Source organism: Gavialis gangeticus, unplaced genomic scaffold (assembly GCF_001723915.1).
Source record: "Gavialis gangeticus isolate Ggan-Ray unplaced genomic scaffold, GavGan_comp1, whole genome shotgun sequence".
NCBI classification, from domain to species: Eukaryota; Metazoa; Chordata; order Crocodylia; family Gavialidae; genus Gavialis; species Gavialis gangeticus.
Window position 1 is genome coordinate 735,014 of NW_017728982.1, and position 12,883 is coordinate 747,896.

The window sequence follows — 12,883 nt, forward strand, 5'->3', positions numbered from 1 at the left end:
CCAAAAGTGGGTCGCACGAATAGATGAAAGGTCACGAACAAACTTTGAAAATGCATTCTTCTTTAAAGGAGAAAAGGGTGGGAAACTGTGGCTTTTCCCTTGCAGGACGTCAGTTCCAGCTTGCAAGGGACTGCTTATGGCCCCCGTGCCCCACACACTGGAGGGCTGGGGTCTGGGGGCAGTGTGTTGGGAGTGAGGGCCACAGGGCCAAGACTGGGCATCGATGTTTACAAATGGCTCCTGGTACAAAAAAGGTTGAGAACCACTGCTCTAGGGGACACAGGTGAAAAAAGCATCAATTCCCAGGGGAGCTCAGGCCGTAGGAGCCATTTTCAGGAGGGATGAAACAGCAGAGAACAGCCCATTGTGGTGCTGCCCAGCCCTGATCCATCCCCTCCCTGTGCGCAGCAGATGAGGCAAGGCCTAGTACCCAAACCGAACACTCTGCAATTAGGATGGATCTGCTTCCTCAGAATCAGGAAACACATGCACCCTTGTGGGACTGGGCCAGCCTCCCCCACCTGGAAAGGGAGCCACGGGGCAAAACAGAAGGCAATTGCCAAACTGCTGCAAGTTCAGGCCTGAACCCAAACCACACTGAGCAGCCAGTCCAGAGCGGCCCACAGCGCTAGAGATTTGCATACTGTGGGATTCTGCAGAACTAACAAGGGTGACCACTTCTTGACGGCACAGCCCCATCCCGTCAGCTCTTTACAGACTAGGCGGGGAAGGAGTTGCCCTGCCTGCCAGGGGTGGGCCCTGGGCCACAGCAGCTGCATGTGTTCAGCTTCCCTGGCTGCTCCCAGGCCTGTGGCCAACGGATTCCATCTGCAGGAATTAACAAGAACTCAGTCACGTGCACACGGAGCCCGGCCTTTTCCTTCTCCCTGGCACAAGTTTCCATGCTCCAGAAGGGACTGCAGACACGGACCAAATGTCCTGCTCTTGAACAACACCTTCTGCACTCCTGCAAGGCCCCAAAGGGAGAGGGAAGGGGGCTGCGGTGGCTCCCAGGTGCGGTGGTGATATGAGAGCCTCACCTCTCCAGAGGCAGGGAGCGGAAGGGCTCCACAGGGTGCTCCTTATGCCACCAGGGAGGGGGCACCAAGGAGCAGCAGGAAACTTGCTTCTCCCTGGCCTGATGGTGAGGGGAGCCCTTATAACACTCCTCACAAATACCCCTCTTCACCCCACAATCTGAAAGCCCTTTGCAAATAGCGCACAAATCACCACAACTCAAAAGGCCCACCCAAGTCAAACAACCCAGCCAGCATGGGGGAGGCGCAACAGTGCCCATAGCGCAGGCTTCACATACAACCACCTTTAATTCCCCAGCATGAGTGACCAGGGTACCTACTTGCAGATGGGTCAGCTGGGGTCAGCCTCTGAGATGTGCCCAGAGCAGGACATGGATTCAGGTCTCTGGAACTGTAGCAAAGCACCGGATGCCACCACATCCCAGCAATAGCAGAAGTAGGTTGGCATCACCTCTCCTTCCACAGAAACAGGAGCACATGCAGGGAGCAACTTAATCTTTTGAGATTACCTTCCCTGGTAATTCTCTAGAAACCAAGCCCTTTTTAATCAAGCCTCCTCTTCTTGCTCAGCTCACTTTTGCCCAGAGCACTCCTGCCCATTCTGTCCCAGCTGCTGACTCAGAAGTCTCTGCAGACGGTGCTCTTTTTCAGCCATAAACCATCTTCAGCACCGTTTCTAACAGCGGTCCATCCATTTTATGCAGAAGTTTAAGACCAGGATCGCGGCAGCAAACACATTCCCCCCCCCCCGCCATGCAAAAAAACTAATGCCTGACAATAAATGTCCAAATTTTAAAAGTAAGAGATTGGGAGAAATAATTCTGAAGAGCAATTAAGGAAACTCTGGTGATATGAAGCAGAGGGGATGGGGGGGACAAAACATACAGTGAAAATAGCCATGTATGGTGTTTTACAGCCAGTAACAGGACTGTGAACCTGTAGGCCAGCTATGCGCACCATCAATCCACAGACTGCTGACTGGGCATGTGGTGCTGGGGCTTCTGCTTGCTTCCAGATTGCATTAAAAGAAGCTGATGACATGTTGCTTATTTCCTAGCAAGCTGGCATAAGGAGGGGCGTGACAGCAAATGGGAAAGGAGATGTACTCTCTGAACCTGTAGTCTCTCCTCTGGCAAAACCTGTGAGCTCCTACCCCAGGCTCTCTTCATCAAACCGCAGTCTCCTTGCCCTGTTCACATGCTTTCATTGTCCCCATGCCTAAACGGAGGGTAAGAGCACCGGAGAATGGGCAGCTGCAGGGTACGGTCCTCAGGCTGCTTCTGGCAGCGTAACGTATCCCAGCGAGGCCCCGCCAGCGAGCAGGGAGTTCAGCTCTACGGCCCTCCGGACTGCAATCGGCCCCAGTGCGGCGACTCCCAGGAAGGTGTGTGTGTTGGGGGAAGGCAGTTTGTGCAACTGAGGTCCTGTTCTGTGATAACTGTGCCCCAGGACCCAGGGAGGTAGGAACTTAAGGACCTGCTAAAACCATAAGGCACAGCCACTTCTACTCTCTTCTAAGGACAGCCAGAAGCGACTTCGTCCCTCTGCCGCAAACCCTCTTGTCTTATTAATGCGGACGCTTCTCCTCGCTACTTGTGAGGAAAAAACTTGGTGCCATTGAGTTCCTTATTCCTCTAGCCTGCTTATTGCGCTGTAGAAGGGATGCTAGAGCACCCTCTCCGATTACACCCATTTTACAGAGGGATGTGTTCACATCTGCTCCCACTGCTGTTACTGCAGGCACTTCTGTTTCAGCAAGAGCTTTTTTCTCCCCTTGCCTCTGGGCATAGGCTGAGCGAGAAGTCAGGAGGAGGCCTGTATTGCTGCCATAAGGACTGTCCTTTGCAGACGATTTGAAAAACAATCAGTACTCCCTTCAGCTGTGTTTGTAAACACCCTGGGGCAGATTTTCCATCCTCTCTCAACGCAAGGATGGCTTCACCTGGAAGGTGGAGTAAGCTGGCAAGGGGAAAGGAGAGATCAATCCCTTTGCAACTCTGCCTGGGCTGTGGGAGGGAGGCGAGCTTGCTGGCCCCACCTTTCATTCCAGTGCAAGGGCACGGGAGTGCTGCTCCGTGACTCAGGCTGGAGCAAGTGCTCCCAAGCCTGGCAGGGTGAGGCAAGTGGAGGAACAGTCCCAGGAAGGGAAGACTTCTGGGAGATTGCTCCCCACCCAGTCGTCTGGGGGAGGGGAGCCACTGGGCACTGGGGGAGTCTCTGAAGCATGGACTTGCCTTCCTCAGCCCCTGGCCCCAGCTGGGTGGGGGCTCTGCTCCTTCTTGGGCCACAGATCCTAGGTAAGGAACTCTTTACATATTTTTCTCTTTGGCCTCAGTTGCCCCTTGGACTTTACCCTCCTGCTCTTTAAGTCTCCTTCGTCCTGAAGACAGTGACTTTGTAGAAATCTCAGGCATTTCTGTGTAAGCCAGAACGTGGTTGCAATTTTTTTGGTCTGACTTTGCTGAGAGCTACGGGGCGATTGTGTTTCTTGGACAAACAGGTTTAGGTGTGTTCAGGGGAGGGCGGCGAACACTGAGTGCATTCTGAGCTCCAGTTACCACCATTTCCTCCCCTCCGGCCCTGCTCCAGCCAGGCGCTCTTTGGACTTTACTTTGAGTGACTCTTTCACCATCTTTGTCACATTAAAAATGGAGAGATTAGCAAAGAGTCGGGGCTGGTTTCAGATCTCCGACACTAGCGTACATCCAGAACAAAGACACTGACCTCAGTGGAACTGATGAGGACTTGCACTGGATCAACTGGGAGCTGAATCTGAGCAGAGACCCCCAATGTTTTCTATTGCTTCTCTCACCATTTTCCAACTCAGACACCTTTTTCTTGGACTCTGTTGTGAAAAAAATACCCTTAGCTTTGCTCTTTTTAGAGCCTATGGTGATTTGGGGATTTCCTTTTCAAGAGGATATCAAGACTTTTCTGGGAAATCTTATATTAGCCAAAAAGATTCTCAAATGCACAAGTTTGACATTTCAAAATATTTGAGTACTACCTCTTGTGAGCATGTGCTACTTTTAAGGTAAAGCACATTATATTTCCCAGATATTTTTGTGAAAACAAGAGTGAAGTGTAAAAACTGCTTATTTCCAGGTTTTAGGGTTTTAGTTTATTTTGGGAGTATTTTATGGCAACCCCCCCTCCTCCTTCCCATGTAACCCCATACACTTCAGCCAAGGAAACTAAACACCAGCCAATTATTTGGACAGAAAGCTTAAAAATGCAGACCCCTTTCCTTTCAAATCCAACTGTGTTGTTCAGCCCCAAATGGATTATTTTGCAGTAAAGGGCTTACTTCAAAGTAGCTGGGATAGGGGTGAATTTAGGTTTAAAATGGGTGGCATCTCCACAGGAGTCTAATAGGTGACCAGCTGGAAGTTATTCAAGATTTGTTCATTTAGGGAAGGCAGAGGCAATTGCTGCGTGAAGCCGAGTTAAGGAATCAGTTATGTGGTATGAACATGCGTGATGTCTCCCACCCTTTGCCCTGGGAGTATGAATGTACATCTCCTCCCCGAGCCGCTCCCCACATGCAAGCATGGTCTCAGGTGGCCCACTTTAGATGGATCGTCTCCTCCTTCCCAGGTTAGAAGTCCCTGTCCCATCCCCATTCAAACAGCATGTCTTCCATGATGCCTGGAGTTCTGCAGGGAAACCTCTGTAGCGTAGGTTGTGCTTCAGCTCTGTGCTCCACAACTGCATCGCTGCCTGGGGCAGTGAGCTGTACATGGGGGAGAGCCGCCAGGGCACTAGGGCCATGCCTCCGTGGGTAAGACAGGCGAGTATTTCAGCAGAGTGGATACCCCTGGAATCCTTCCAGCACTGCTGGACTGATACACGTTAGCCCTTATCTTGGATTTAGCAAAGGACCCAACCGTAAAAGCACTTGTTTTGCCTGCGCAGGCAGGGCTTAAGGGACTGATCCTACTCTCACAATGGTACACATTGGGCTCAAGGTCACTAAGTGGCTGCATTAAATCAAGGAACACAGGAGCAGAATGAGGGCCCCAAAGCCAAGAGCTTTGGACAGGAGATGCTTTCTGGCGTCTATGGGCCCTGCTTCTTCCTGCCCCCTCCCACTCCTTGTCTCTGGCCACTCTTCATTAGCAGCCTACCCTAGTGTTTACTTGTTTCATAAACTCAGCGGGGGTGGGTTTTTTGTTTCTTGCTTTTTAACTGCGGATGTTTGGCAAACGAAGATGCGACAGTGGGGACTTCCTGTATGAGCTGCTGGCACCACCCCAAACCACCACCTAGCAGCCAGCCCATAATTGGGCAGCGGGAGCAGCCTGGGCCATGCATGCTCTCCAGCAGGGACAACTTGCTGTGTGCAGCAGTTTTCATCCTCAAGTGCATTAAAAACTCTACCTGATAACACAGTGTGTGTAAAGAAGAGACTTCACCCACCCTATCTGCGGTGGGAGAGGGCAGTTGCTTAACACCTCTCAGGAGCATGAGCCATGAGGACGGGAAGACGGGAACTGCAGAAGTGGAAAGGAGTCGCCTACCTGGAACAGGCCCAGGACACGGAGGTTTCCAGGTATTCCAAAAACCACACGGGACCTGCCTTGCCTGCCAGCGGCAGGTTTCTTTCACAACACAAAGGCGGCACTTCCAGGGGCACAGCAGCTTCTGGGGCCAAACCTTTCTATATTGGTTCAGAGAGAAGGCAGCCTCCTGCCCAGTAACCAACAGTATCCCATGGCTCCTACTGGGAGCTTCTCCACATTATTCCCACATGAAACCAGCAGCCAGACCCAAACCTGCCCGACTTATGAAACTTCAGCTGCAGCAGGCCAGCTATCTGCCATCCCCAGAGACCTGCTGCACAGCCTGTTCCATTTAAGTCCTTGTGCCCCATCCCACGCAGGAGCTGCACCGTGGGAAGGACGAAGGAGAAAGTAACAAATCCTGGAAGAGACCAGTCAGCACAAAACTGACTCACTGCATGAAAGGGAGGCTTGGGGATCATCTGTGCCTTCAGACTCCTTCAGGTGGGATTCAGCCCCAAAAGACAATCCACAGCTGAGGCACTGCTACACTACCATGAAAGCACAGTGCTGGGCACTGGCCTTCTGCAAAAAGATGCAGTGTGCGCACAGGAAAAACTTTGGCCTTGGGTTCCTGTTTCCAGTGCATTCAAGGATGATTTCCAGAGCCATTTAAACTAAATCTGCAAAGGCCCCAACCCAGCAAGAGGCACTTGAGACCATAACAAGAGACCCTGATCAAGCATTCCTTCCACAGAGAAGTGGCCCCCACTGCCAGTAACACTAAAGTTCCCAAGGACATAGCAAAGACCCACCCAAAATCACCTCTGTGCAGCTCACGTGTCAGCTGAGTGTGTATGAGAAGTGCTTTGGGATCCTCAAGGTTCTACACAGGCAAGACTCTTATCACCAGTATTTAAAAGTGTGCTCTTAGGATTCTTAGTTTACACATTAACAGCAGTTGATATAGCAGGCTCCAGCCAGGGCTCGCTGTGTCGAAGGAAGGGCTAGGAACTTGCTTCCAGACTAGAGCTTTTCTTTACCGTATCTCCTTGTTATTTTCTCTACAGCACTGTGGCCTGCGGCAGCTGTGGAAATCCACACTTCCAGGAAGGAGGAAGCTCTGAATGGGACTAACATACGCTTAAAATGCACCTTTTCCACCTTTAGCCCCATTGGCCCACAACTGACGGTGACCTGGAACTTCCGGCCCGAGGATAAAGGCTCAGATGAGTCTGTAAGTGGAAACCTTACTCTCCAGCGTGTTACAGCACTGCTCACCCAGACCTTGCCCAAGGCACAGCACTTAAGCAATAGGAGTGTAACAATCTAAGGTGTGAACATGGGTGAGGACAGCAGACAAGTAGTCACGTAGGACTGTGGTGTGGCTTTTGTCTTTACTGATTCAACTAACTCCTCTTTTCATGGGGAGCTTTGGCCTCTGGCCCTGGCTATTCTGGCTCTTAAACCTGGTTAGACCCATTTTTAAATAGTTCAGGCCAAATCCAATTTAAAACACTTAAGAGCCCAGTGGAACTGCACCTACTTGCACCAAAGCTGAATCTGGTCCTGTCTGCACTGCAGCTACAGTATTATTTTGCAGGGAAAATGCATAAGTAAGGGCCCCATTAAAAATGAAACGGGGTTCAACAGGCTACCATAAATTCAACTTGGGCCAGGCTGTCTCTCTCTATGCCACTGTGCCTCATGAAGGATCCATTTTAGGATTAGGGCAGCCTTTGAGCTCTGCTGGGAGAGGCTGATTCAGCACAGCTCCCGCCTGCCTGGCCCAGGCCCTCCTCCAAGCCTCAACAACTGGGATGGAAGCTGCATGTTTTCAGAGGTGCAAACACATGAGAAAAGGAACCAGGAGTGAGGATGCAGGAGATATGCAGCTAGGATCAAGGGAGCCATTTTTAAGGGGGACCTGTGACTTTATTTCCATCCCACCATGCTCAGGTACACGGCTGCTTCCCAGTGGTGCTGCCAGGTTCTGTGCCAGCAATAGCTGGCATACACCCTAAAGTGTACCTAGGACAGGACCTATAGTAATTAGACAGAATAGCGTTGCACGAGGGCAGCTGGGGCCTAAGTGGGGTCCCCAAGCTGAAGCGGGGGCAGCACGATCCCACAGTCCTGCTTGTTTTATGAATGTCTAGAGCTCTAAAGCCTTCACAGAATGGTCCTGAGCACAAGTTTATGAACAGGCAGCTGCCTCATCCAGGTTGGGGAGGGGTACAATACCACATGGGGACAGTAACACATCCTCTTCCTGACCACCTAGGTGTTCTTTTACCAAGGCCAGCCCTATCCTCTGCTTACCGGGCGGTTTAAAGACCGTGTTACTTGGGATGGAAACATTCATAAGAACGATGCATCCATTGTCATCTGGAACCTGAAGCCGACCGACAACGGGACATTCACATGTCAGGTGAAGAACCCACCAGACGTCAGCGGCACGATTGGTGAAATCCGGCTCAGCGTTGTGCAGAGCGGTACGTGGCAGTGTCACAACTAGTAGGGAATTAACTAGTGTGGGAATGGTAAAATTCCCCACGACGGTCAAAACACAAGAGGGGAGGAAGATGATAGAGGCGGTATGGGAGGAAAATAAACAAATGCACTGTGTTTGTGGGTCTGAAGGACTGAGCTCAGGAGTCCCTGGCTCCCAGTCATGTGCCCAGCCCCAAATTTTGCCCCCCCTCTTTCATTCACTTGTTTGTCTTCTGTGCAGTGCGTTTTTCAGAAATCCACTACCTGGCAGTGGCTATTGGGTCTGCCTGTGCACTGATGATCATTCTGGTGATCGTTGTAGTTCTCTGTCGATACTACCGGAGGAAACGGCAAGAGAAGAGAACCGAGATGGTGGAGACAGAGCTGTAAGGACAGGGGCTTCTGAGAAGCCTTCTTAAAATGCATCTTCATGGGAGTCTGGAGCCAGTAGCTAGCACACTACAGCAAAACATCTTCAGCACAAAGTCCTCCAAAACAAGTGGGCATATTTGGCCCCTTGCTGCCATCCCCAGGAGAGGGTTCACAGCTGGAACGAGCCCTTGAGTCATAACCCGGCTCCTACTCATGGTGGAGCAGCCGGGAAAAGCCAGCTGTTGCGGGGGAAGCTTGCTGTGCCCATGCTAGGGATAAAGGAGAGGTGCACCACTGTCTACCAGGGCTGGTGCGGCAGATATGTCCTGTGCAATTAAGATAAACTCTTGCCTGTTCACCACACCAAAGGACACATCAAATATGATTACTTTCTGGCCACATGTAGCTACAGCTTTAAGTAGTATCTTTTACATGAGGGCAAGGCCAACTTTTACAGCTCTTACCAGCTGAACAAATACAGGCTTAAGGACAGGTTCAGTACCATCATGCCATTATTGCCACAAAGTGTGCTGCTCTGTCATTCAGAGAAATAGCAGCTGGGTAATGGGCTATGGCTCGGTGAGCACAACAAAGGCAGAAAGGAAGAGACAGAAGATGTTATGGGGAATGAAATTAAAAGACTTGATCCCAAGGAACTTTTTTTTAGAAAGATTTGGATGACAGAATAGGACAGGGATTGGGAGACCACATCTGACCAACTGTGATCGAGCTGCCTGGTAACCTGCAGCCTTCAGCTGCCCTGCCTAAACAGTTTCAATGCCACCTGCAATCTGCAGTTTGTCTAAACAGATGCAATGCCACCTCACACTAGCCATGCACATAAAGGGCTTACAGGACAACACCCTGTAATACACGGCATTAGTGTTAACCGCACACCGCCTGTGCAGGACTGGCTGGAGAGGCACCTAGAGAAGTGGCCTGAATAACTTTGGACCCCTGGTTCCAAAGAGATCAGTGATGTTCTTGACCACTCGGGGTGACTCACCCATACATTTTTCACTGCATCCGTTGCGTTACTTCCACCCTTTTGTGCCTCCAGCTCTTACACTGCACAGTCCAACTGGCTTGGATAAAATGCTGGGCAGCCAAGTTTGGCAGAGGATAAGCGGGTCAGAGAAAATTAAGTGGGGGTGGCATGTCAAACACAGGGCTGCCTCTGGGGTGGGGTCACAGCCAGTGGAAGTTAGACATTCTCCCGTCTTTCATAAGCCAGACACCCAGGGCCCTCTGTGGGAAGCATGGTGCACCTTCTATATAACATGCTTATTATCTCCTTCTGACTCAGGAACCTGGGAACACGGTATCTGATGGTTGTTTGTACCTTCTTTTTTATTAACAGTCCAGAAAAGGAAAAACTGAAGAGTACAGAAGAGATGGCAGCTGTTTCATTAGAAGCTAAAGACTAAGGAGTCCTTACTAAATGCTACATATAGTGAAGGTAACCAAACCCTGACTAGTCTGGATCAGCACTTGGGCAGGCTTGAGAGGGGGTTTTACATGGCTATTATGCAACTGGAGTAAATTAAGTCAATAGGTCTCAGACCCATCCCATGTTACAGGTCCTGGCACCCACAGTACAGAAACTGCCATGACCACAATCACATGTAGCACTTTTCTGGCCAACAGCTTTGCCAGAGAGAACAAGGGCTGAATGGCCCAGGGAGGCAGAATTCACTTTCAACCCTATGACTGGTTTCTCCCATCAGGGTTGAGGCTCATTGAGAGGCAAGCCTAAACTGCTGCCAACCAGAACGCAGCTCTTGTGAACAACGGAAAACCGAATTTATCTCCTTTAACCACCTCTACAGTTGGTTTTTTGATTCACTTTGCCCTCCTTATTTTAAGGCCACTATATAAAAGTCTCAACCTGCTGCTATTCTCTGCCGGTATGTCTAGACATTATTTCTGTTTTCTGGCACCACTAGTTCTCTCCACTATTTTCAGTCTCAAGAATAGGACATAGTAACATGCTGTTTTTATCTTTAAATTTCTTCCAATTTCTTCTGCAGGTACTTCTGAAGAAGGTGGCTAATACTTCCACATTCAGATGTTAGAACAAAGCTGAGTTATACATTTCTGATGCTGCAAGTGCGGTACTGCTGCTCGCCTTGAAACTCTTGCCAGGAAAAAATGGTTGCACTAGTGTAAAGTATAAGGTCATATTCCTTTTCATTGAGGCAAAACAGGAGGAACTCAACCCATCAGAAATGAAGTCGTCTTTGCTCTTCAACTCCTCTGAAGCCATTTGGAGAAAAGCTTTGCAGAATTTCATTTACTTCACTCCTGTGAAGAAAAAGTATCTAGAAGATACAGAAGAAATCCAAGGATAACCGATTGAAAAAAGATTTGCAAAGTCCTCATCTTGGCAGGCAGAAGAATTTTTGAAGATGCATCTTTCGTATTTTAATTTTGTTTACATCATCTCACTCCAACCGCAGACGGGAGAAAGGAGAATCCTTCGTTGTTACAAATTGACTTGGTACACTCCTGTTCCTCAAGAATTAAAAATAGTAAGTAATTTGGTCTGCACCATTTTCCCCTCCATTGGAAAACCCTGCCAAATGCCGCCAAAGAAAAAAAAGACATCTAGACAGACCAATCAGAGGGGCAGCTTCTTGCAATAACAGAGTTTGGATCCCAAGGTTACTTTAAGTGGAGTGTTACAGTTTTGGACATGGTGTTTCTTCAGCAGTGATGATTTTTAGCAGTGGATGCATTTTTCAGTTTGATGTATGACTTACATTGTAAGTGACTTAGCATGTCTGAATTTGATAGACTGGGAACTCTGCCTATTGCCAAGTACACTTTGGGCAGGGGCTATGGCAGCTTCCATTCCTGTTCTTCTGACACGTGTAAATCCTGCTCCCTGTTCTGCTCTGCTCTGCTATTCTAGCCCAGATTCCTCCACTCACTTCTCTTAACTGAATCTGCCTTGCAACACCTTCTGTTACTGGTCACGAGGCTTACAGATTCCTTTCCAAATGCCACAACTTTGGCCTGTAACAGTCACTGCTGTTCCAGAAACTCCTAAGCAAACACTACCCGTGGTGCCTAATCACAGTCAAGTTTTATTTGCTATCAGAGTTCAGTAGCTGGTGGCATGGTATCAAGCACAGAAGTAGTCAGTAGAAGCTGTGATACCTCTCAATGTTATATGCAGCTTTCCAGATACGCACATTGGCTCAAAGGGGAATGAAAGTTAGTTTGTCTTGATGCTATTTACTGCTGTAGGTTAGTAATGGGTTTTCCAGAGTTGACATGCTCACTGCAGAACGTGCCTCTGCAGACTTTGATGGAAATAAATAAAAACCAGCAAAACTTCCGAGCTGTTGCTCTAAGTAACCAGTGTTAAATCAAGTATCTGTCTGTTTGTTTAAAGAATACTTCATTTTATGACCCTACCTGTAAAATGTGGACACATTATCATGGTTTGTATGTTTTCTTTTCCTATCTTGGGTGCCATATATAAATTTGTCTTGTGGACAGAGTCAGAGGCCACAGTAATATAACAACTGCAACGTAACTCTAGGGAAACCCATAGTCCTACCACAAATCTTGTTCTCAGCTCAGATCAACTGTTTACCTGATCTGGAGGGCAAACACAACAAGCAGACAGCGACCAAAGCGCACACAACCAGCCCGGCAGCTGCTGCTGGCCTCGTTTACTGCTCGTCTCTCACCTCTTCTGCCCCTTCCTGTAGGCACGTACACCCCGAGCACGGCTGGCTTTGCACCTAGAAAGAGCGGGGCCCAACAGGAACATCCCAAAACATGAGACTAAAACATACCTTGAACCATGAAAAGGACAGGAAAAGTGAAGTGGTCGGGGGGACAGACTATTAAGGTTTCTCAAGGTAAAGGCCAACCAGAATGAAAACTATGGCACCATGTTGGTGTTTTGGGTCATTATTAATAGCTTACTTTTCCTGGATACTAAACTATGGCTCTCTCACCCCACTGTTAATCAAGTCCAGCTGCCGTGAGAGTCCAGGCGCTAAGAGCTGTGCTCAGGTTTGACACGGGACGAGCAAACCAACACCGGTCCCCAACCCACCGCCACCAATTTCAGCAGGAAACCTCGTACGACTTCAGTGAAACAAGGACTGGAGCAATCATCCGGGAAACGTACTTATTTGTAACGCCCCTTTGAGCATCGTGGGCGCGAGGGGTTACCACCGGCCCCGCGCCAGGTCCAGGGCACCCCCCACTGCCTGCCATGCGCCAGCCCTGGATCAGTTGGCGTCGAGCCCCGGGGCCCGCCCCTCACCTCGTGACACGCCGCTTCCTTGGCCCGGCTGCCCGGTTTGGGCCGCGGCGCGGGCCAGCCCACCCGGGCGCCGCGTCCCCTCCGGAAGCGCTGCTGCCGCGCGCGTGTCGTTCCCTGTTACGCCCGTGTACAAACACAACACGCGGTACCCCGCAAAGACACGACTCTGGACACAGCCTCACGGACCAGGC

The 12,883-nt window shown here is 49.9% G+C and overlaps 2 protein-coding genes across 2 annotated transcripts in view; both read left to right on the forward strand.

The window, feature by feature from the left end:
• Positions 1-1,948: 1,948 nt before the first annotated feature.
• Positions 1,949-11,848, forward strand: MPZL2 (myelin protein zero like 2). Its single transcript, XM_019512157.1, has 6 exons — positions 1,949-3,334; positions 6,610-6,776; positions 7,824-8,034; positions 8,274-8,418; positions 9,765-9,863; positions 10,435-11,848. Exons 1-5 carry the CDS (start codon positions 3,262-3,264, stop codon positions 9,829-9,831), a joined length of 663 nt encoding a protein of 220 aa, XP_019367702.1. The 5' UTR covers positions 1,949-3,261; the 3' UTR covers positions 9,832-9,863; positions 10,435-11,848.
• A 373-nt stretch (positions 11,849-12,221) lies between these two features.
• Positions 12,222-12,883, forward strand: part of MPZL3 (myelin protein zero like 3) — a 5,136-nt gene continuing 4,474 nt past the window's right edge. Inside the window, exon 1 of the mRNA XM_019511708.1 lies at positions 12,222-12,279. Within this exon, the coding sequence (XP_019367253.1) occupies positions 12,222-12,279 (58 nt within the window). The remainder of the gene's footprint in view (positions 12,280-12,883) is intronic.

What these genes read in the sequence shown, in the direction of transcription:
- MPZL2 (XM_019512157.1), top strand. Translation starts at nt 3,262, where the DNA reads ATGGACTTGCCTTCCTCAGCCCCTGGCCCCAGCTGGGTGGGGGCTCTG. An exon ending in ATAAAGGCTCAGATGAGTCT is followed by an intron (nt 6,777 to 7,823) that starts GTAAGTGGAAAC and finishes CTGACCACCTAG; the next exon opens with GTGTTCTTTTACCAAGGCCA. An exon ending in GCTCAGCGTTGTGCAGAGCG is followed by an intron (nt 8,035 to 8,273) that starts GTACGTGGCAGT and finishes TCTTCTGTGCAG; the next exon opens with TGCGTTTTTCAGAAATCCAC.